The sequence below is a fragment of the Mixophyes fleayi genome, chromosome 9 (assembly GCF_038048845.1).
Source record: "Mixophyes fleayi isolate aMixFle1 chromosome 9, aMixFle1.hap1, whole genome shotgun sequence".
Lineage (NCBI taxonomy): Eukaryota > Metazoa > Chordata > Amphibia > Anura > Limnodynastidae > Mixophyes > Mixophyes fleayi.
The window spans coordinates 58688737-58714060 of record NC_134410.1 but is presented as its reverse complement, the minus strand read 5'-3'; the positions used below and the strand labels follow the sequence as shown (position 1 = coordinate 58714060).

The following is a 25324-nucleotide window of genomic DNA, read 5'->3' as shown; positions in this document are numbered from 1 at the left end:
TTTTGCTTTTGCTAAATAAATTGCTTGTGCTTTGGAACCACACAAATCGCATAGACAATGGTTATTGGAAAACAAAATAACTTTAATAAATCAACATCCTCAACTGAAGTTTCTGTAAATAAATGCATTCTGACGTCAAATTGGTGTCTGATGCTGTTACTCCCAATCTCAGCCAACAACAAGTAATGTCTCCAATTCCTCTTCACTCATAACAGAAGTGGAGAGGATGCAAACATCTAATAGCCTATATTGCTCACACTCTGCTCATTTCATATGTGGCAGCTGAAATACAGAAATACAAATGAAAAGAAGAATAATGGGATGTAGTGTTTGAGGGATGGACTGTGTAAAGTTTAATAAAAAAAAAAGTAAAAAGTAAATAGACAAAAGCAATCAAACTATGTAATGTGGGTATATGTTTGTGGTAGTCTATGTGAGCATCTCTACAGGGGTGCAGCTTGATATTTGTGGGCCTCATAGCAAAATTTTATAATGGACTCCATGAACAGCTCAAGGGTAAAAACAATACAGACACATAGGGCTTTGACAGCAGAGGCACCCCCATCATCTTAGGGCATCATAGCCCTATGTAGTTAAGCCTTTGCGGCATATTTATTAATTAACAGAGTTTTTCCTGTGAATTATCATCTATCATCGCATGGATGACAGATAATTTTTCGGGCCTCTTTTAATAAATAATAAACCTGGGACAGTGCATCCGATAGTAGGCTGTCCCGGCAATTACTTTACTTACCTTAAAACGGTAGTTACTATCGCAAAGCTGGCTTTGCACATGTGTGAACTGAGGTAACTCATGCACAAAGCCACCTTTGTGATAGCAACCAAAGGGGAGAGCAGGTAAGCTACGGTGAGTGATCTAAAGTTCCCTTTACCACATTGCTCTCCCCACACACTTCAATGGCGAACGGCAATTTCAGATGCGTTAGCCAGCAGAGAACAAGCTTCAAAAATCTTTGGGGGTATTCAATTAGGTGCGAGATTCGCCGCACCGCGAGGCTGAGCAGGTAAGTATGTTAATACGGTACCGCAACATCGCAGGTTTGGGGTGCGAACGAAAATCCACGTTATTGCGGTCCCACGGATTGTCTGCATGGCCCGTTCTGGCGCAGTGCTGGAATCCCGGACCTAATTGAATACCCCCCCCCCCCCCCTTGATTTTTTGAACCTGGTAAATCAAACAAAATAGCAGTCCCCATAGAAACCTATGTGGACAGCTTTTGCGTACAAAGACAGTGGGACCGTAGCAGGTATTGTAGATAGCTGCTGTGATCCTATTTTAATAGATAACAGTGTTATCTAATAATGTGGTTATCCCCTGTAAACACCCTTTGGCGCTTCTTAAATAGGCCCCTTTGTGTCTTAAGCTAGGTAAACACTACAGAATTTTCCACCAACTTTTTATGCCGAGCGATTTTACATGCGATCGATGGTCCGATCACTCGGTCCATGGACTGCATACACACTAGCCTTGTTTAGGACGATAAAGGGAAGAGCGGAAGTCCCTATAGCGACTTTTTACAGCCATCGTGTCGTGAGCAATAATTTTAATTTCGTACACACTGAAGCATCATTTGCAGGGGATGTAACGATATACCAAAGACATTAGCCTAAAGGGGCAGAGCTTTCACTATAGTTAACACCCAAAGCCGCATAAAAAGAGAAGGCAACATTGTCTCTTAATTCATTCATATAAAATAGAAGTTTAGTAACATATATAAAATTTAGAAAATCATTTAACTGCTAAAGTGCAATGCAATGAATATTCCCTAATAATAAAATCCCTTCGTATGTAATGGAATGCTTCATTCTCGGCGTGCATCATCGCTGATTGGTCCACAGCAGAAACGAACGCCCATGTCTGAGTGTATAAAATGACAGAGAAACCTGTTTGGTGCCGAGGAGCGTGAGAAGATGGCGAGTGAGAAAGTGTCAGTGGGTGTTAAGGTTGAGGAGAAGGTGTCAGTGGGGGTTGTGGGTGAGGAGAAGGTGTCAGTGGGGGTTGCGGGTGAGGGGAAGGTGTCAGTGGGGGTTGCGGGTGAGGAGAAGGTGTCAGTGGGGTTTGCAGCTATGGAGACGGAGACAGAGTCAGAGATGGTGCTGGAAGGGCCAAAAAATGTCAAAAAAGTTAAGGTGGGGGATGGAGATGTTCAAGAGAAGCAAAGAGCAAATCCAATGAGCCCAAGAGAGGTGGAGATGATGGTCAAATTACTGGACCAGGACAGCAATGACATTAAAAAAGGTCAGTAGTAGCACATGTAGTGTACCTGCTTGAAGGACTTTATTTAATTCTAGTGTCACATAAAGCAATGTAAACGCCTAATTTTTAACATAATTTTTTTGATGTCAGAACGAAGAATTAACGGTGAGAAGGCCTGTTTAGATACCACTGATACCACTAATGTTACACCTGTTATCAAACAAGAAAAAATTGAAAAAGAAAAATATATAAAAGAAGTTCGACACGAAGGTATTTCTGTGAACATGTGTAGACAGCTAAATGCTTTGGGCACATACCTGTACCGTTATAATGACCAAAATGGTGCCTGTTTTCCAGAATATATGGAGGTTAAGCCCGTTATTATTGCGATTGCGCCACAGGGACCAAAACATAAACTGATTTCGAGCTGTGTGCAAGGTGAGAAAATGAGAGTATTTATGACGTTGAATATAAATTACAGATATAGAAGTTAAATGGTAAACATTTTTTATTTTCTTGTTTCGTAGGTAAAGAAATCAAAGGAAATAGAAACCCAAGCAACATCAAGACCTGTTCTGCCATAAACCAGTAGCACCTTTAAAAATACTATTTTTTCCACTTCTCGTATTGCAAAAATGTTTGTACTTTTTTTTCCTGCAATAAAAATGTTGCATGAACTCTGTGTGATTTATTCTGGGTATTTCACAAATATTAGTTAATAAAGGTTAATATGACTTTATAACTTTAATAGTTTATAAAGGTTAAAGTTTATAAAGGGTAAATATGAATACATTTCCACCATAGACACAAAGGGTAATAACACACGTGCTTTATACAAGTGTAATGGTCTGCAGCCAGACAGGTGCAATATACATCTATACAAAACACAAGCCTGTGATGTGCGGATATCGCACCACGTGGGACTGGGACAGACATCAAAAATTTACATATACACGCCCCCCAGGTCGAGGAAGTATCGGAGGATTGTCGTGGATCGGATGGAAGTTTATACACACTAGACAATGGAAACGAGATTGGAACGAAAATATTTAACGGTACGACCAACCAAATGAAGCGACAATCGTCCATTTGGGCAGACTTTCGACCATCGTGTCACTACACACACTGACCCGACTTTTGAACAAGCGGTCGTATGTCGGCTGATTGTGCCGATTATTGGACGAAAACTGTGTAGTGTGTACCTAGCTTTAGTCTGATTGAGTGGATTTTTTAATATATATATTTTTATGTCAGTGTGCCTTTTTTTTTTTTTTAAATAAAACCTGTGCTTTAAAATGATTATGGATATTAAAAGTCACCTTGAAGTTAAATGATCTGTATAAAAGCATGGAACTCCTCAGAGAACTTATATATCCCTAATATTTACTTACAGTACAGGGTTCATTATCCCATATATCTTGAACTTAAAAACAAGCATCTTTCGCTGCTTTGTATACTCACGGCCTTTGAACTTAATCTGACTGTCCTTGAATGTGTCACAGACTCACAGTATATACCACCTACAGTAACACAGTAAAACACACACACACACACACACACACACACACACACACACACACACACACACACACACACACACACACACAGTAAAAGGCACATATAAGAACAATAAACATACATTTCATTTGCACATACTGTACTGGACGATATTAGCTTCCAGTCGGTAAGCTGGCACTGCGCATGCGCTATGCGCCTTGGTAGGACACAATTTTACTGTCATAATGGCCAGCGCTAGTATGGGACTATGCTTGAGGAGACGGCTGTGGCATTGAAGCAGGATTCATCCTCAAATCCTTATGGATGCTATGAGCTCCAGGGATACCCGTTGCATATTTTGCCTTTGTAAGAAGCTCCTTTGTTTTTTGTTGCCAAGTAGCAGGACACTGACCCCCGCAGCATGCTGACTCAGCAGCAGTCCCAACGCACAGAGATCCCAGCTGCAGATTCATCGGGTGAGTGCAGCTTGGTAGATGCCATATACAGTATGTAAAGCCGAGCGCACCTTGTGCATTGTAGGGGTTAAGGGCACTTGCATTGTGTTTTGCTTGCACACTAATAAGGTGACAGGTATCATTAGCAGGGGAGTGACGTCAGCAGCACCCTTTACTCGCTGGAATAAGCATCCGTGTGCATTCGGCTGTAGTGGGTAATGGCGCTGCCATGTTTACGTTTCGTCTTATGTGACAGGGAAAGTGTTTGTTAAACTGGTCTAGAATTTCTCCTTGTTGAGTGGTTGCGGGAACCTCAGTCTCTGACTGTGTACATCACCCGTAGCATTGTATTTATTGCTGTGTGTTCGTGTGATAGACTTTGGTACATATGTACTTTGCATATCGTATAATTCTTCATTCCCTGTGATCCCTAATATGTGTGGAATGCACATTCCATGTTGACCTGGCCCGTGGGTGATATGCTGGCAGAGCTAATGTGTTGCTGTGTATTGTACAATGGAAAACATGGGCAGTGTGATAGGAATTCCGATTTTATTGCTGTAAGGCTCTGAGTGACACTACACTGTGTGCATCTGTAAAAGTCCACTTTTTTGTATTGTTTTATGTGAATATAGCAAAGACTTGTATTTAAATCACCAAAACACAAAAATGATGTATATAATTGTAAAATTAATTAAAAATTAACAAAATAAATACCCAATTCCGATTAAAGTGATCACAGTCCAATAATACTGAACCTGAATGAACCCTTTCAGTAACATGCCACTTGTCATACTATTATACAGTACAAGCTGACATTTGCTTTACAGCCTGTTCTTAACTGTGTTCTATACATAATCAGATATCATTAATAATAAGAATCTGGCGTTTGATGAGTTCAGAGGGGCTAACTAATGGCAAATACATACATATCTTGTGATTATGTTGCTGTACATATAAGGGGCTCATGTAAAGATGAACGCATAATAATAATAAAAATGTTTTAGTTTTTTACTTCTGTACAAGCGCACAAATCACTGGTTCCGTGAAGATAGAGCCTCATTCTGTATCAGTAGAACACACTACCACTACCCATGCTTGGAGTGTTTGGATATGTTTTTGTAATAGGTCATGGTTTATGACCAAAAAAAGAGGAAGCACAAAGGATAAGTTTTGAGAGATGTGTAATACCTTCTCAAAAGAGGCTTAAAATACATGACTTTATGGGTTTATAAATAAATGTGTATACAACACAAATATATTTAGGTTGGACAGCAACCAGAGAGATTAAAGAGGCATTGCTCTGTTTTTAGTTCTGAACGTTAATGTTTATATTTAAAGTAGATATTGAGGGTTTTTTTTCTGTATTCCATTAATACATAATCATCATCATCATCAGCAATTTATATAGTGCCACTAATTCCGCAGCGCTGTACAGAGAAATCACACCAGTTCCCGCCTTTTGGAGCTTACAGTCTAAATTCCATAACATACACACACACACACAGATCAAGAGAGACTAAGGCCAATTTAATAGCAGCCAATTAACCTACTAGTATGTTTTTGGAGTATGGGAAGAAAGAGGAGCACCTGGAGAAAACCCACGCAAGTCAAGGTTATTATACTTGTAGTTGTAATTCCTGGAGCTTTAGAGGAACACAGGGAATTGACAGGTGGGTCCTTATCTGACTAAAATGTTTTGATAAAGTAATGCCTGTAGAATTCCTAGTAAAACTGATCACCATTAGAAATCTATTCCTAAAATGGGAGCAGTCAGGGCTTCCATTTCGATGAAATGGAAACCATGCGTGTTCAATCCCTAAAAGGCATTCATGTCTTTTTCCTATCCCAGATCAGGGGTGAACAAAATAATGCAGAATTCAGGAGCCAATCAGTGAAATCGAGCCAGCAGGATCTTTTAAGGACGATGTGCATACATTGACCTCAATAGAATTGACTTCTAAAAGGTAGGTAGCAGAAGTCATTTCATAGACGCATTCGCTACCTGGCTCTTGGGATTTATCCAGCTATGTTCAGATGAATCAAACTGAAGACTGGCATCCACGCCAGCAGTCTTGAGTGTGTTGGATGTAAACAATCTAAGTTATATGAGAACTGAAATACCAGAGCCCTGTGCAGGATACTAGTGAATGTGCTGTGTGGCTGTTTCTCTGGACTGTGATGCAGTGCTGCTAGCTCTGGTGTGATTAAATGTTTTCCAGACAGGAACAACACTCATTACACTTTCAGCATGCGTACTCGGCTTGCTTATATCATCAGTGTAGGTGCCTACTTCATGTCCTAGATACTTCCTAGTTTTCGCAGCATGCTTTTAAGTCATACTTTTAAGTACCACCTAGTATTTCTTCGTACACATCTTTTCAAAATTCTATTTATTTCATGTTAATTACTATCTTTTTTATTTTGTATTTTATCATAGTTTTTAGCTTATAATTTCCAGTGTTCATTAATTAATTTTGTCTCAGTTTGCAAGTATAGAATAATGCTCATTGAAAAGTACCTGTTACCATGTTTTTTTTTTTCTAATTCAATGGTAAATAAAAATATACAGAATATATCATACTAACTCTTTTAGTCCAAAAAAGCTCACTACACAGGACCCTTTGGTGCTTAAAATTGCTGTTTTATTCTTTTTTATGTTACTGAAATAGAATTAATAATCTGTCATGGTGCTCAATACTGTACCAATTGCATCCCTTATATATTTGGGTTCAGTCAGCAGTGGTATATAAAGCCTCCCCAGGTAAACATCTTGCAGAAACTGTCACAGAGTCTATTTGCTATTGTATTGTATTACTTCACTACATCACTCAGATTGCCTCAGTGCATTCCTTCCTATTATTAGTCTATAGCAATGATTCATTTGTCTTTTATAATAAAATTGCTACTATTCCATCACCTAGGAGTTGTCTTAAATCGTAGTTGCCAGCCATCCTTCATTTCCACGGAGAGTCCTATGTTTTAAAGATTAGTACCTGGAAATGTCCCTATTTTTCAATATTCTATTTGCACAGTACAATTTTTCCTATGCTGTGTCTTAAGTTTCAGTTGTTATCATCTCTTTATTCGATGTGCTTATGCGTTCATATTTATTAAATATGAGTTGAAAAGATACATAAAATTAAATATTTATATTCTGTCAATATTTTTTGTAGAAAATGTAGAACATCAAGACCTGACTAAAATGTAGCTCACATGATTTATTAAAATGCACCTGTCTAACCTGAAATAATGTTGAAATGTTTGCAAAACAAATTTTATATTTTGGAAGCTACTCTTGATAGACTGTTACGTTTTACATTTACATTTTTGATACCGGCAGTAAGGTGTCTATTTATCATTGATGGCTAGTGGGCAGCAGTCAGTATCGTTTTGTATCGCTACATACTGCAGTGATAGAATATGTACTGCTGCTTGTATTTACCATACCAGGTCTCATTGACAAGCCCTGGTGAAACCCCCCTCCCAAACTGACTAAAAACTCCTTCACCGGCAGCCTAATGCTGCCAGCACATGGAGAATCTGACCCCTGTGTGACTATTGCGCATGTGCGGCTAAGGTCTCGCATGCGTACAGTGACGGGATCGGGTGATGGATCAACGGCATCTTCTCTAGCAGAGAAGGAGTCCTAAGGTCTCCATTGAAAAGGTAAGCTAAAGCCATCTTGAGATGGAGTTCTTTTGCATTTCTCTGCTAGTTAAAATGGGTCACATCGCAGTCCCCATAGAAGTCTATGTAGACGGCAGTGACCAGCGTTAAACAGCTTAAGGCAGGATAAATATCAGATTTTTCCCGCTTTAACCCCTTGATAAATTAGAAGAGTTTCCATTGCCATTCTCTGGAGAAAACAGCTGTTTTCTCAGAATTTTGGCTCACCTCAGCTCAATAAATAGAAGAGCACTAAAGATTTTTAGCTAGTTTGTTTTCCACTTTGCCTGCATTAGTTCCAAAACACTACATACTTCCTATTCTGCAAATAATTACAGCAGATTCGGTCAGCTAGTTAACAAAACATATACTTGTACTCCTCCTATGCAAGTTCCCAGAGAGTTCTTCCCCTATGGAGTACTTAGCAGAGCTCATGTAAGCAAATCCCCTCCTTAGATCTTATTTAGCCCTTGTTTTGCATGTTGTAAATAGTTAAAGTTCATGTTTTTATTAAAAAGCAAGTAAATGCAATGTATGTTATCTATATATAGCAAAGGCTGTGTATTACAAAGCTGAATAATATAATGAAGTAACTAGAGTGTTTATACCCATTGTCCATCATGCTCTCTTTCACTCCCTCTGCAACAGATTTTAATGCATAGTTGTCAACTTTCTATTGTTGCCCTCTGGGAGATCCAGGAGGGTGAATGTGGTGTAAGGAGGGTGTAAGAGAGTTTGGGAGACTTACCTGGAATTCGGGATTAGGCAAGTATGTTTTAATGTTACGAGAGAAGTGCTTATCTAACTAAGCAGGAAGTATTTGTGCTATGGCTTTGTATACTTCCTGCGCAGAATACACTGTGCATTATTATCATCACCATTTATTTATATAGCGCCACTAATTCCGCAGCGCTGTACAGAGAACTCATTCACATCAGTCCCTGCCCCATTGGAGCTCACAGTCTAAATTCCTTAATATAGATACACACTTACACAGACACAGACAGACAAAGAGGGAGATAGACAGACAGGGAGACAGACAGACAGAGACTAGCATCAATTTTTGATCGCAGCCAATTAATCTAGCAGTATGTTTTTGGAGTGTGGAAGGAAACCGGAGCACCCAGAGGAAACCCACGCAAACATGGGAGAACATACAAACTCCACACAGATAAGGCCATGGTCGGGAAACTAACTCATGACCCCAGTGCTGTGAGGCAGAAGTGCTAACCACTAGGCCACTGTGCTGCCATTATTATTATTATTATTAATTTTATTATTATCTTTTATTTATAAAGTGCTACAAAAGGTTTACAGTGCCATACATGAAATTTATAGTGGTATGTAATACAGACAGTAACACTCAATAGTACATTACATAATTAGGCAATTCAACAACCAGACATACTAGTTAACAGATTACACAGATAACTTGGTAATGCAGATCTTTAGTTATATACGGAACAGTGAGTAAGAGTGAAGGTAATGTCCAACATGAAGTAGGTCCGGGCTCAATAAATCAGGACTAGGGAAAAAGGCCTAGAGGTGCAGCGGATGATGCAATAGTAGAAGAAAAACACAAGGAAGAGGTGGAGGGGGGGGGGGGGTGTTTCCTAGTGCCTGGAATCCCCACTCCAAGCCTGGTGCACTGTATAATTTAGGTGGCTGGACCCTGCCCCCGCTTCACACGGTTTTGCTTGAAAAGGGAGAGCTGCACCTAACAGTAGTGCACGCTGCATTGCCTATGTATATTATGGGGAGAGGCATGGTGTGGAAACCCCCCCTCTACAAATCCTGCGTTTTCCCCTGGCCTGTTTGTGAGAGCTTACATCCTAAAGGGAAGGGAAAGACCTAAATAGGGTGACTGACACCGAGCATGGAAGTATAGGTGATAGCATAGGCAAAGGGGTTAGGAGGAAGGCTGATAGATTATATAAAGAAATTAGTTTTAAGGGAACACTTGAAGCATTGGAGAGAAGAGGGTAATCTAAGAGGGGGTGGGAGATCATTACACGGGAGTGGAGCAGTCCTGGAGATGGGAGTAGGAAGAGGTAATCAGTGTGGTAGTCAGTAGTAATCAGTGTAGTAGGAATTTGTAGATGAGGTTGAGAAGTTTAAATTTAATTTTGTAGCCTAGGGGAAGCCAGTGTACCCACAGGCGGAAAGGGACAGCAGGGATAGAGTGGCGGAAGAGAAATATAAGGTGATCAGCAGCATTGAGGATAGACTGAATAGGTGGGACTTGCTAGGCCAGAGAGGAGAAGGTTACATTAATCAAGGAGAAAGATGAAAAGAGAGTGTATAAGAGTTTTGCTGGCTTCAATGAAGAGAAAGGGACCGATCTTTGATATATTCCGGAGAGGTAAGTGGCAGGTTTTGGAGAGGGCTAGTGATGTCACAGTAACTCAAATGCCTGCAGAATCAGCTTTTTTACTTATATTAAATGCAGTGTTCCCTCTAAGCTGAGCAATCTGGAAAGGAAAGAGTTAAAAGTTCACTCTAATGAGGGCTCCACCCGAAAGGTTTGCATTCACAATCTGCAGGATGTTTCCTAGTAAGATACAGGTTTGCTCAGCTTAAAGGGAACACTGATTAGATGCTACTAGATCACCATCTTAAACATTTTTTGGAGGGGGTGGGGGGTTGAGGCTTCAGCTGCCTGTAATAGTGTGGGAGGTAATATTTTTACTTTTTGCAAAACTGCAGTGGAAAGGCAGGTTAACACTGAAAAAATACATATATATATATATATATATATATATATACAGTCAAGTTCATAAATATTGGGACATCGACACAATTCTCATATTTTGGGCTCTATACACCACCACAATGGATTTGAAATGAAACAAACAAGATGTGCTTTACCTGCAGACTTTCAGCTTTAATTTGAGGGTATTTACATCCAATTCAGGTGAACGGTGTAGGAATTATAACGGTTTCTATATGTGCCTCCCACTTTTTAAGGGACCAAAAGTAATGGGACAATCGACTCAAAAAAACCTATTTCATGGACATGTGTGGGCTATTCCCTCATTATTTCATCATCAATTAAGCAGGTAAAAGGTCTGGACTTGATTCTAGGTGTGATATTTGCATTTAGAATCTGTTGCTGTCGACCCTCAATATGAGATCCAAAGAGCTGTCACTATCAGTGAAGCAAGCCATCATTAGGCTAAAAATTCAAAACAAACCCATCAGAGAGATAGCAAAAATATTAGGTGGAGCCAAATCAACTTTGGAGCCAAATGTTTGTAACATTCTGAAAAAGAAAGAACGCTCCGGAGAGCTCAGCAACACCAAAAGACCCGGAAGACCACGGAAAACAACTGTGGTGGATGACAGAAGATTTTTTTCCCTGGTGAAGAAAAACCCCTTCACAACAGTTGGCCAAATCAACTCTCCAGGAGGTAGGTGTATATGTGTCAAAGTCAACAATCAAGAGAAGACTTCACAAGAGTGAATATAGAGGGTTCACCACAAGATGTAAACCATTTGTGAGCCACAAAAACAGGAAGACCAGTTTAGAGTTTGGCAAACAACATCTAAAAAAGCCATTACAGTTCTGGAACAACATCCTATGGACAGATGAGACAAAGATCAACTTGTACCAGAATGATGGGAAGAGAAGAGTATGGAGAAGGAAAGGAACTGCTCATGATCCAAAACATACCACTTCATCAGTGAAGTATGGTGGTAGTAGTGTCGTGGCGTGGGCATGTATGGCTGCCAATGGAACTGGTTCTCTTGTATTTATTGATGATGTGACTGCTGACAAAAGCAGCAGGATGAATTCTGAAGTGTTTCAGGCAATATTATCTGCTCATATTCAGTCAAATGCTTCAGAACTCATTGGACGGTGCTTCACAGTGCAGATGGACAATGACTCGAAGCATACTGCAAAAGCAACCAAAGAGTTTTTTTAAGGCTAACAAGTGGAATGTTATGCAATGGCCAAGTCAATCACCTGACCTGAATCCGATTGAGCATTCATTTCACTTGATGAAGACAAAACTGAAGGGAAAATGCCCCAAAAACAAGCAGGAACAGAAGACATTTGCAGTAGAGGCCTGGCCGAGCATCACCAGGGATGAAACCCAGCGTCTGGTGATGTCTATGCGTTCCAGACTTCAAGCTGTAATTGACTGCAAAGGATTTGCAACAAAGTATTAAAAAGTGAAAGTTTGATGTAGGATTGTTTAGTTTGTCCCATTACTTTTGGTCCCTTAAAAAGTGTGAGGCACATATAGAAACCATTGTACTTCCTACACTGTTCATCTGATTTGGATGTAAATGCCCTCAAATTAAATCTGAAAGTCTGCATTTAAAGCACATCTTGTTTGTTTCATTTCAAATCCATTGTGGTGGTGTATAGAGCCCAAAATATGAGAATTGTGTCGATGTCCCAATATTTATGGACTTGACTGTATGTTTAATAGTCTGAAAATGTCAATATTGGGGTTTAGTGGCTCTTTAAGCTGCCTGATAGGAGCCTGGTCCATATCAAGAGAGCTTTGCCTGATTAAAATTTAAGAAGCATATGTGCTGCTTGGAAAGAGATAGCAACCTAATTGTGTGTATATGTGTACCTGCCTGCACTGATATGTAAATAATGGTCCTCTGAAGAATAAGAACGTTCATCTTGGTCAGGAGTATGGGAAGACATTACATGTTGGTGTCTGAGTATACATCCATTCCAAGAATGGTGGCTACACATGGCCCTATTTATATTTTTTATGTTGATTCTAATATCCCCCTAATTCCCTATCTCCTGAGTTAATGGAAGTTAATTAAGAATGAACCAATGAGTTTCTTAGACCCCCTTATAATTAAGGCGATAAACATATATTTAATTTCAACTCTTTGAAGTGTCATAATGTTGGTCTGGAAGATCAGAGAGCACACAGTTGGGGTCAACCTGAAGTTAAGAGTCATTAAACAAACATTTTATGCAAGTTTTTATTTATTATGGCTAATTTACATTTTTTAATAGTTGAAGGAAAAGGGATTATTTTTAGTGCACTATTAGTGAATCATCTAGGGTCAGCACATCCATTGTATTCATTCTTAAAAACTGGGTACACGTGGATATGGACAAAACCATGTTACAATGCAAGGGGTGCAAATTAGTATTCTGTTTTGCACATGAGTTAAATACTGACTGTTTTTTCATGTAGCACACAAATAGTTGATAGCTTATTTGTACATTGAAATTTAAAGTTTATATTTGTGTGCTACATGAAAAAACAGTCAGTATTTAACTTATGTGCAAAACAGAATACTAATTCGCACCCCTTGCATTGTAGCATGGTTTTGTCCAGGAGACTGAAATAAGAAGTTTCTTCAGTTAAGATCCTTAATGAATCAGGCCCCTGATCTTTTTGCATGCAGGCAGCATGCTGATCACAAACAACATGCTGACAGCTGAAGCAAGCAAGCAATGCTGGGTGAGACCCTTGGTAATTTATCTTCAGGAATCAGGTTTACCTTAGGGTATTCCAACCAAAACTGAATGTGAAATTCTGAATGAGTTATCCTTTGTTTATATTCATCAGGATTGCTGAATTTTTTTTCCAATCATTGCCTACTGAGTGAACTACCACATCATGCTAAATTTGGCAACTCTTGAGTGTCACTAAATTAAATAGTGACTCTGTCCCAAAGCAGTCACAGGTTTCCCTACTCAGAGGTGCACAAACCCAGTCCTTAAGAGCTACCAACAGGTCATGTTTTCAGGGTTCCTGTCTATAGAACAGGTGACTTTATTACTGGCCCAGAAAAATAAATGACCTCGCCTCTGCATTATTAACTCATTTATAGATTAACTCACATGTGTCCTGAAAACATGAACTGTTGGTAGCTCTTGAGGAATGAGTTTGAGAAAAATGGGTTATATTTTCTTTTTTTATTTGATTAAACTCTGCTTATTGAAAATTTGCAGTGAAAAACAGGCTTAGAGGCATCAACGTGTATACATAGACTTTCCAATGACATCAGAATAATACAAATAAAGGAAAAATATAAAACAAGTTAACATCGGGAGTCAAATAAAGAGAATGAAAGGGGGGGGGGGGTGGGAGGACGGTTCAGCGTCGGATAAGAAGTAGCATCATAGAGTGCTCAAGTGATTTTCAATTCATATAGAGGGATAGAAGAAACAGTTGGGATGAACAACGGACTCCAAAAAGACAAAAACTCAACGGATGGAATCTACCACAAGTATATATGCATGGTGTTTCAAAAAAGATGGACCCGATTAGAAATCACTTTATCTCTGCAACCACAAACCGCCCATGAATGAATCTCTTGGCACTTGAATGGGTGAGGCATAGAGTTTCAAACGACTGCATTTCCCAGCGCACCATCAGCCCCTAGCCTCAGTCGTTTGCAAGATAGCGATCCTGCAACAAAAGGCGTTTTGTGTTCTGCAGCTCAGCAAGACTGAATCTGTAATTGAGGTGCAGCGTGCGGTACAATGGCATTTTGGCATTGATCCTCCAAGTTTAATCATGAGGCCATACCGCTTGCAACTGGTACAGCCTTCTCGTGCAGATGACATAGGAAAGTCTCCATTAACAACTAATCTGAATGACCTTAAAAATAAAATCGCGCCAGCGGTGAATTGAGTAAAAGAAGACACTTTGAGAGGTCTCCATGTTGTCCATACAGTGGAGGGCACATAGAGCATTTATAAAATGCTTATTAAAATTTAATAAGTCATTAAACCATTTTAATTTTTTTGTGTAATTGTAACATTACCATCGTGAAATATATTGCTTTGAAATTGGGTCCATCTTTTTGAAACACCCTGTACTTTATAGCAATCGGTGTCTTTGAATTCCAACCATTGAAGCCATGTGATTACAAATTAATTTTCAGAAGTAATCAGATCATCCATCAAACCATTTTAAATTTTTTGTGTAATTGTAACGTTACCATTGTGAAATATATTGCTTTGAAATTGGGTCCATCTTTTTGAAACACCCTGTACTTTATAGCAATCGGTGTCTTTGAATTCCAACCATTGGAACCATGTGATTACAAATGAATTTGCAGATATAATCAGATCATCCATCAACATATACTAATCTATCATTTTAAACCAATCTTTAAGTGATGGAGGAAAGGAACATTTCAATCAAACTGAAATTACAGCCTCTGCAGTGTTGCTTAGGTATAATAATGATTTTCTGTATTTGCTGATTTAAACAGGTTGAGAAGCCAAAAATCTTGGTTCATAGGAACCTTACAGTTTTAAATAACTTTAGTTATTCTGACTACCTCTGTCCAGAACAGATTTACTTGAGGGCAGTCCCAACAAATATTCATATAACTCCCTGGGGCAATAAAACATCTCCAGCAGTCACCAAACGTACTTGGGTATATCCTCTGAAGCAAACTAGTGTGTCTGTACTTGCGGGATGATTTTATACTCTATCTCCACTACTGAATAATTTTTTTTTAATGTTTAGGTCGGCGGTTCCCAAAGTGTGCGCTGCGGCTCCCAGGGGTGCCACGGCGCTGTCACCGGGTTGCCGCGGGCCAGCCATAGGAAAAAGAAAGAACACAAAAACTTACCAATCCGCGCGGCGCCGGGACCCAGCATCCTCCTCTCTCCCGCAGCTTATCACTGAATATTGACGTCAGTGACAAGCTGCGTGAGAGAGGAGGATGCTGGGTTCCGGCGCCTCGCGGATTGGTAAGTTTTTGTGTTCTTTCTTTTTTCTATGGCTGCGCGCGGCAGAAGGAGCAGAGTGAGAGTGATCATGACAGCGTGGCAGAGGAGGGGGACAGCGGGACAGAGGAGGGGGGACAGCGGGGCAGAGAAGGGGACAGTGTGACAGAGGGCAGAGGTGCGTGACAGAGGGCAGAGGAGGGGGACAGTGTGACAGAGAGCAGAGGAGGGGGACAGTGTGACAGAGTGCAGAGGAGGGGACAGCGTGACAGAGGAGGGGGGACAGCATGACAGAGGGCAGAGGAGGGGGGACAGCGTGACAGAGGAGGGGGGGCAGCGTGACAGAGGGCAGAGGAGTGGACAGTGTGACAGAGGAGGGGGGACAGCGTGACAGAGGAGGGGGGACAGCATGACAGAGGGCAGAGGAGGGGACAGCGTGACAGGAGGGGGGACAGCATTACAGAGGGCAGAGGAGTGGACAGCGTGACAGAGGGCAGAGGGGGCAGTGTGAGAGAGGGCAGTGTGTCTGGATGCAGAGGGGGCAGAGTGTATGGATGCAGAGGGGGCATTTTTGCATACAACTAAATAAGTATTTCTGTCCTGACCTAAATACTTATTACAATTTTTTGACCCAACTACTTCTAAAACAGGACTGCTCAATTATTATTTTGGAGGGGTGCCTTGAAAAAATTTGGAGACTCTAAGGGTGCCGCGAACTGCAAAAGTTTGGGAACCACTGGTTTAGGTATTTGCTACATAAGGTCAATTTATGCAAGTATTTATTGGTTATTTTCTGTGTGTATTATGTTGTCACAAATCTTGCCATGTTTTCTAAAGGATCCTTTGTAAAGTATTTACTTGTCACATCAACTTAATTCTCTTGCTGTTATCTTCTTGATTTATCCTCTCTTGTAGAGGCTTCATTATCATCTGAGACATTAGTGGCAGTCATTGAGAACACAAATTATAGTGCATTCAGTAGTCATGAGATTATAGCGGACATTACCTGATGCACTCATGCATTCCAATAAGATTAAGCCGATTTATATTTCTGTATAATAGATAAAACATAAATCACATTTTTGACCTCTTACTGAGTCGAGGGACTTTAGAGTATGACAGGTGCCTCAGTCGAATTTGTCATAGATCATTCATGAACTAATTTCCCATTGAGGACATTGTGCTAGGAGTTGGTAATTGTGTATACAGAAGCTACATGGTACATTTGATCAGATCACAATTTTTACAGTTGAAAGATAACATGCTTCAATCTGAGCCGCCAGTCTCAGCAACATAGCATTATGGGGTAGGGCTCAGTTGCTTTAATTAATCTTAAAATTAAGAATTAACAGTGGGGTATGGTCTCATTTAGGTGCAATAAGTATACATGAGAACTTTAAATATCTGTTACCATAAAAAGTAAATATATATTACTAATATAAATATTTAGTGTAACCTAAGTTATTGAGGGCATAAAATTTAAGTTTTGCATTGTTGTAAATGGGAGTTTTTATACTGATTCTTCAGCTGAGGTAATGTATTATGAAGTATCATCCACTAACTCCAATGTAACAGTGCCCACCAGTGGCTAGTTTGTCATTCAGAATATTTGCTTCAGTTTTTAAGCAGCACTTCCAGGTTGGGTGAAAAATTCATCCTACCCGGGCGCCATTCGCTGGAGCCCAGGGGCCGCTCCATGCAGCATTTTTTCTTGGGGCTCTGTGGTTTTTCTCAACGGCCTGGCCAAAATCAAGATTTGGTGATGCTGTAGAGGGCTGTATGTGAGTGGGAGGACCAATCAGCAAAACATCACTCATAGATTTTAGCTTTATTCTATACTGCTATTTGGGACAGATAGAGCTTTGTTTCAGTGTCATGGTCGAGTAATATCTTGTTTATTTATGGCCATCATCTATGGGTTTTTTTTTTCACACGATTCTGCTGCAGGAAGCTTTACACAATTAATTAATTGCATGGAATGTACTGCAATTTATATTCTTATTATTTATATGGTTACCAAGTATGTAGACTTTGTTTGTCCCTGTATTAATAATAAAGTTTCAGTATAATATTTGTGTTTTAGCATTATTTTTATTACAGTAGCATGTTATCATGTTATAAATATGCCTCAATATCATTGACATCCTTAGGCATATATAAGAGCATACTAACAGATGTTCTACTTCATCTCTAGGGGAAACCTTGCTGATGTTGTCACAGCTATCACTGAAGTGTCATTCAGAAAATATCTCTGGTGGCACAGCATAGGGCTTTCTCATATCCAGTGTCCAGAAGGACTCACGATAGCTATGTATGTGAGCCTGGTCCCTCTCAGCTCACTGATACGCTTAATCATGGTCATTTCACACCCCTACATCACAAATCTCAAAATGCCCCCACATGCCCTTCATACCATCCGCATGCCATTCAGACATTTCACTTGCTCCAAAAATCCCCCACATATCCTCACATCCCCACTTGCCACAAATGAATCCACAAGCAACTCAGACCTTACGTTTTCCATAAAATGCCCCCGCATACCAATCAGACCCCCAACCTTCTCCAAAATTCCCCCACTTGCCCTTGTACCGCCATTTGCCAAAAAATGCTCCCAGATGCCTCTGCGGGTTTGAAAAAGTTGAGATGTTGCCTATAGCAACCACTCAGATTCTAGCTATCATTTATTTAGTACATTCTACAAAATGATAGCTAGAATCTGATTGGTTGCTATTAAATATACCCTGTTATGTACGTCTAGTCGCTATCCAATAACAATTGTCCACCTCCAGTTATGTGGTTCCAAAGCACAATGCCTTTTAATACCAAAAAGCAGCAGAGTAACAATTCAAATAAAATAAGTACAGCCGTTATGTTCACAGGCGCCCTGGATCCAGCATACAGTCATTCAATCCTGAAGTCTATGGTCAAAGAGACTGTCTGCTGGTCCCAGAACCCCTGCTTATATACAATCAGTGATACAGTGAAAACAATACAGATGATTTGGCATGTTTCCATAGGTTCAGGCTTCAGGAAGGTCCAGTGTAATGCAGGTCATTGGCCAGTTCAAATAATGCCCTCAAAGGGTGGGGGTCAGCTCTTTAGAAGATGCATACTAATCTTCCTGCCGAAAAATAGTTCAAACTGGTCTATTTACATTACACACACAATACCATTCATGATAATTTATTCCCTATAATACATGTCTAGCATACGCAAGGTGCGATCCTTTAGGCAATTGAACTGGGCGTCTGCGGATAAATAGGGGATTAGAATGATACCAGACATGTTTTGTTTTTTTTTATTATTTTCCAAGCTATACAGATTGGAGTTGAAGCAATAATCCAGCAACAGTAGCTTATCAGATAAGCCTTCTATCTTGGTCTATTTGGTACGCAGATTCACTTTATTCTGGTGTGTTTCATGAATAGTGAAACTACTAAAATATATTTGGTTTCTTCTCTCCTACATTTTCTGCTTTAATTTTTGGAGGCACCGAGATACTGGAATTCACCAAGATTTGGGAACTACATTTACAGATAGGCCTTGCTTCTCCTCATTTTTGGTAGACGTATAATTGAGCACCTAATTATTCCTTGGCTCTTTACATTTAAATACTAGACTATTAGGTGCCTTGTGCATTATTATCAATTACAGATCCTTGTACAGAGTTTTGTCCATTAAAGAGCAACATTGCAGTGTCTCTTGGGTAACAGAGCAGACAGTAGTGGGCAGATCTATGCTTGAAGGAGAGCTTATTACTGACTGAAAATGATTTGTGTTTTATATCAGTCAACCTCTGATTTCAACCAAATTTACCATGCTATCACTGTGTGCAACAATGTAAAATGTGTGTAGCAATGACCTTGGAGGTCTGAGAACAAAATATATTCATACTTGCAACACAAAGTTGACAAGATCATAGGAATGCAAATGCAGGTTGTTTTTCTCTGTGTTATTGTAGCATACTGTGATCTGTCCCTGAGACTGAAGCTTCAAACACCTGCTGCAACCTAATACATGTTCCAGGCGGCAGTGTCCGGAAGCTTCCAGGCAGCTGAAAATATCAAAATAACATGTTTATGCGCTTATCCCACGCATAATCAGTCAATGATACTCCCACTTTAGAAGAGGATTCCATATTGTTCCCACAAAAATATGATCTCCTATTTCTGTAGTAATATTTACAGGAAAGAGACAGTAAATATTGTGCTTTTATAAAGAAGACAGGAACAAATGAAAACAAATATTTGTGAAAGAGCACATTTAAAAGTGCTTATTAAGGCTGGGTACACACTACAGTGGTTTCAGCCAATTATCGGGCCGATCAAACGATAAATGACCATTCGGTCCAATATCGCATTAGTGTGTATGTTGCAGCGATGAATATTGTTCCAAAGCACATTATATTGTTTGATTTGATGTTTAAATTGGACTAATAATGTAGTTCAACAATGGAACAATGACGTTCCAATTCTGCAGAGTGTATACACTCAGGACCGGTAGTGTCCTTAGATCTCTATGGAGTGTGCAGAGTCACGATCTTTTCAGCCGATGGTTGCGACAGATGAAGAGCACAGATCTGAAGGTAAATCATGTAAAACATGTTTAGTGTGTACACATGAATCGGCATGCTAATCAGGACTTTTTTTTGTTTTTCAGTCATTTGTAAAATTGTTAACGATAACGCATCAGGAGAAATTTTCTGTAGTGTGTACTCAGCCTACCTTTTTCTGTGCATCAAACCTCTGCCAAGAAAAAGTTAAAGGGTAATTTTACATTCAAAGAAAAAATTAGTCTTTATTGAAATTGTGGGGGTCCCTCTTATCTAATTTCCCCCCACTGCATTGTTAGGGTCCCTTGCTGAAATTAGTGCTCCACAAACAAGATCTGATTTGGAAAGTAGTTATGTTGGAACAGAGAAGCGGAGGTAGCGAACCGTGGGCCCCAGTGCAGTGAGTGAGGAGGGTCCAATTATCTCCATGGGCCGCAGTGCACTGCACCTGCCACATCAATGGTAGTTTTGCCACTGTGTCGGGAACACGTCATACAGTATCACAACTTGACTTCAACCGACGAACATAATAACTGAACTCAACTCAAATTGACCCTAGTCTGTCTGTGTATGTGTTAAGGAATTTAGACTGTAAGCTCTATTGGGGTAGGGACTGATGTGAGTTCTCTGTACAGTGCTGTTGAATTAGTGGCGCTATATAAATAAATGATGATGATGATGTGTCTATGCGACTCAGCATACTACATTATATGCATCTGCTGCATGAAGTTTAAGGCGTGCCATAGGCTTAAGTGTATATATGTTTTAAGGTATCAGCCAGAGATCATGTGACTGATATATACAGTATGTAAAAAAATATTGTGTTTAATCAGCATCTTCCAGGTACTTAATATAATGTAACATATAGACATTTTAACTGATGATAAATTGGTATTAATCACAACAGTTCTAAATAGTATGCTTAGCAGGAATATTTGATGACTTGTTAATTAACTGAATGCACATAATTTTAACAGTGCCAGATTTTATGTAGCTGTTAAAGCTGAAATGCATCACTCACATTTTTTAATACATTTTTAATACATTTGCAGATTTATTAGGCGATTAAAGTATATGAAGCCCAACCTACACAGTTGTTTATAATATTACTGTGAAGTCCATTCACTGCTAAAAGTGCCAGTCTAGAGGGATAACGTGTTGCTAACTGTACATGGAGTAACAGTTTGCTAATAAATAAATGGACTTCTTTTTCCCTTCCTGGACCTTGCTGCGCTAACATTCCAAGTAATAGTTAAGAGATGAAGTTAGAGATTAAGAAAAAGCAAAAAACATTCCCATATTTTATTTTTTTCACTCCCCCTCAGTTAGCATGATTTGCAAAGCAATTGTATTCATTCTTTCTGCTATCTTTTAATGTGACGGAAGCATATATAGTACTAAAACAATTAAGCTGAGACTAATTGTCTTCCTATTAGAGATACTCAAACTTTTCGAGCAAGTTCGAATGATGGCCTTGAATTTGTTTGTGGTTCACTTATGATTTGGGGCCAGTATATGTGCGGTTGGAGTCAACTAAATACTACCTTGGATGTAGAAGTGGTGATAATGATAATCTGGGCCCAAAGCTGATGATAAACTGGAGGGAGGTAAAACATAGACTGCAAATAAACCTGGTGATAAACTGTATGTAAAACATAAACTGCAGGTAAAATTGGTGATAAACTGCTGGTAAAACTGGTAATAATCTTGAGGTTAAAGTGGAGGTAACCTTTGATCTCCAGTGTAACACATCTTTATCTCCAATTTATTACCACTTTTACCTCCAGTTTAGTGATGAATCATCATGATCTACTAAGTAAAACTAGAAGAATCATGATTATATTTGCATGACTTAAATGTGATTTTAGAATTTAACTTTTTAATGTTTTTTTAACAAAAAATTATTTTGGTGATTTAACATTAACCAAAACAAATAATGAGTGAAGTTGATCCTTTGGCACCATTTAAAGAGATACTGTAACAACCCAACAAAATAACAGCAGCAGCAGCAGTGTGTAACCTCCTACATTTAGAAGGAAAACTGATAGGGAAGTAACAGGAGTAGGAAGTTTGAGAAATTGGGGATGGAATCATTAATGGAAGTAATTCTTTGTCTAGCATCCATAAAGAATAATTTACATCCCACTACAATCCTGAATTCAAATGAGCATGTGCAGTCAAATTTGACAGTTGAACCTGCATCTATATATAATAATATTACACTCCTTATATTATTATATTATTATTTCATTGTATACCTCTGACAGTTAGAGATGATGATGTAAAGGGAGGAATAGGTCAATTAATTTTAACAGAAATTGCAAAATGTGGCAAAGCCATCAGGTTCAAGGTGTAGTTGAATCAGATGATGAATTTTCAGCTATGAGAATGGGAGGCACAAGTAAAAGCCTTAGGTATGTCATCTCCCACTCCAAACTGAGGAATCAGATTAAGTAAATCACATAAAGCTGTGTGATATAAATAGGGTGCACATTTCTAATCTCTTACCAGCAGTTTCCAACAGTCCACAGAAGGTGATGCACAAGCTGAAAAGGGCATCATCTATCATGTTGTCTTTAGCAGCTGGCTCTGCCCTCCTCTGGCTCCTACTTTATTTTTTACATTTTTTCCTGGCCCTTCTTCTCCTCTGGTGGTGGAAATAATGTTTGAATTAGAAAATGTACAAAGCCTCAAAATGCCAGCTTAGCTTCTCTGGACTTAAAACAGTGGCCAGGGCATGTGTAGCACCCTGTCTACGGAGATGTCCTCTTTGGGATCTGGTTTCTACAACAAGGCATGGAGCGGGATGAGTGATTACGCTACTTTGACCTGGAGCAGACAACGTAACAACTTGTTCTGCACCTCTGCCACACCCTCGCATTAGGGCAGTAGTTTCCATACATGATTCCGCCCTTCTAAGCTGCACTTTGCATTTGCAGACTTTGCATGTGACAGACAAGGAACCAACAATACTTGCTCCTACTCCCACACAATGGAGAACCACTGGCATCAAACTGAGGCACCACCTCCATCCCATAGAGCTCTCACAATGTCAGAAACCTTAATATTTCTGGAAGCAAAAGTGCTACCACAAGGCTCAAGTCCTGAAAACAAAGCACAATATACTCTAAACACCTGTACAGTCTCCATTCAACTTTACCATCTGTCGCCAAAGGAGGTAACACAGTCACTGGCAGGGACATTTAAACTTAACTCTGAAAGTGAATGGTTACTGCATTCTATCAGAGCTGCAATGGTCTCTGCCAAGTTCTCACTCAACACTAGTTCCTCTATGACAGTATCCCCCCAAGTCAAGCTCTGCACATATTTCTCCCACTAAATGTGGAAGCCCAGTAGGAGCAGCAATTGATACCCACAGGTACCAAGGCTGCTCCTACCAGCAGAAGTCAATGTAACTGTTGGTGGTGTTGCCAATGTTTCCTTAGTGTTGCAGCATCTTCTGTGGATGAATTCATCTTAAGCCTCACTCTCTAGACTAAAATAAAGAAAAGTGTTTTCTTAATTAATGTGTATCCCTCAAAAAACTCACACAAGTCCCTGTCTGTTAAAAAAAATAGTAGAAAGAGAAAAATTCTTTAAACTGTCCTTGGCTGTCAGAAAAGACTGAAAGGCTACCAAGTGTTTGTATGATGTATTTGGACTGGTTTGTGCATTTGTATTTTAATTTTAGAATAGGTTGGCAGTTTGGCTTGTTGGCACTGTAGGCACATGTGGCTACTAGAAGTCTGGCAGTAGCAGTTTGTCCTCCTAGCCTAGTCCACAAAGACCACACTCTGCCAGTCTGCTTACACAGAACGATTTAAAATGTGGAATCTCAGCTAGAACTCGCTCAAACTGACTAGGAGAGGTCGACTCACAGTGATACTTTTAAGCTTCCAAAATTTTCACGTACATTTTCAAAAGTTTGCATTGATTTTATGAACTCGTTAAAGAACTATTTTGAAATCTCTCGGCGCATCTCTACTACATATATACAAATGTTGGATAGAGTGCAGCGCTCCCTTGGTGTTCATGTAGTTGTCAAAAGGAAAATAGGTAACTGCTGTCCCTATAAATTGGTTCAATAAAGAAGAAAGATCCTTGGCGCTAAATGGAATATACACTAAGTGGTAAAGATCGGATTTAATTGTTAAACAAAAAAAACTTCAAGTTCTGGCCAGAACGATAAACATAAATCAACAAGCAAACAAGCACAAGTGTGTGGTTATAGACACATACTTCTTAGGATATGACTGTGAACTGTGTTACACAAAATCAATTGTGAAAGTCCTGATGTCGAATTAGACAATGTCCCATAGAGTTAAACTCAGAATCCAACAGGCAAATGTTGGTGTCATGTGCAAGCTAAATTTTTAGGCATAAATCTGAAAATATGTGTTTGTGAATTAATTCCTAGAAATAGTGTGACATGGCTCTCAGAGAAGCTGTTTAGATCAATAGGTTTTGTTTATGTTAAACTACCTAGAGGGGGCTGGTAGATAATGGTAGCACCTTGTATCATTTATGGCAGGTCGCAAACGTGAAAGGCTTTGAGGATATCTCTTTCAAGACAATGAAATCTAACACATGTTTGGGAGGCCCCAGACATGCCCACTGCAGAGACAGAGTTGTATGTTAATGACAGATTCAAGATGAATAGGGTCACAGGAAAATATCATATCATTTTCTCCAATATCATACTTACCACAGGCATGTGTGGTATGCAGATGAAGGGAAACTTATGATATGTTGTGTGGAGGTAAAATCATGCTTGTAAGTCATACTAGTGAAAAGTTAGAACAGTGTAGCAAAACCCTAACTTAGAAGGTTTTCTCCAGCAGAGTCATAAAACCCTAATTTGCATTCTACCGACCTGTTGGTTCTGACCTCCCAGGAAGGGGGGCTGTGGGCCCTGCAGCTTGGTTTTAAAACTGTAGTGTAAATGTAAGTTTTTGTTCACTCTTGGGGAGTCAATTTGAGATTGAAGAGGGTCCCATTTTTCCTGCTTCTCCCAGCACCAGAAACTTGATTATAAGTGTGGTATCAATTCTGTGTTTTATCCTTTTTATTTTATAAGAAACAATTGCGTTATATTTGTATGCCTATTATTAACTGTTTTATCTTAAGCATTGTGGATGTATTTTCCATATTAAACTACACTTAATAAGTTCAAGTCTCTGTGTTCTTACCAATTCACGCGACAGTTTGGTCAAGACGCTACATAATTGAAATGGGGAGAACATTATGGTTTATGTGAA

At 39.5% G+C, this 25324-nt stretch overlaps 1 protein-coding gene across 2 annotated transcripts in view; it reads left to right on the top strand.

Moving 5' to 3' along the window:
* The first annotated feature begins 3799 nt into the window (after nucleotides 1–3799).
* The window catches only part of TMEM255A (transmembrane protein 255A), a 52496-nt gene continuing 30971 nt past the window's right edge, over nucleotides 3800–25324 (top strand). The window contains exon 1 of one of the 2 annotated variants that reach the window (XM_075184379.1): nucleotides 3800–4191. In XM_075184379.1, the coding sequence (XP_075040480.1) occupies nucleotides 4137–4191 (55 nt within the window). In that variant the 5' untranslated portion in view covers nucleotides 3800–4136. Of the gene's footprint in view, nucleotides 4192–13264; nucleotides 13287–25324 lie in introns of those variants that run through there. The other variant, XM_075184380.1, reaches the window with a different exon arrangement.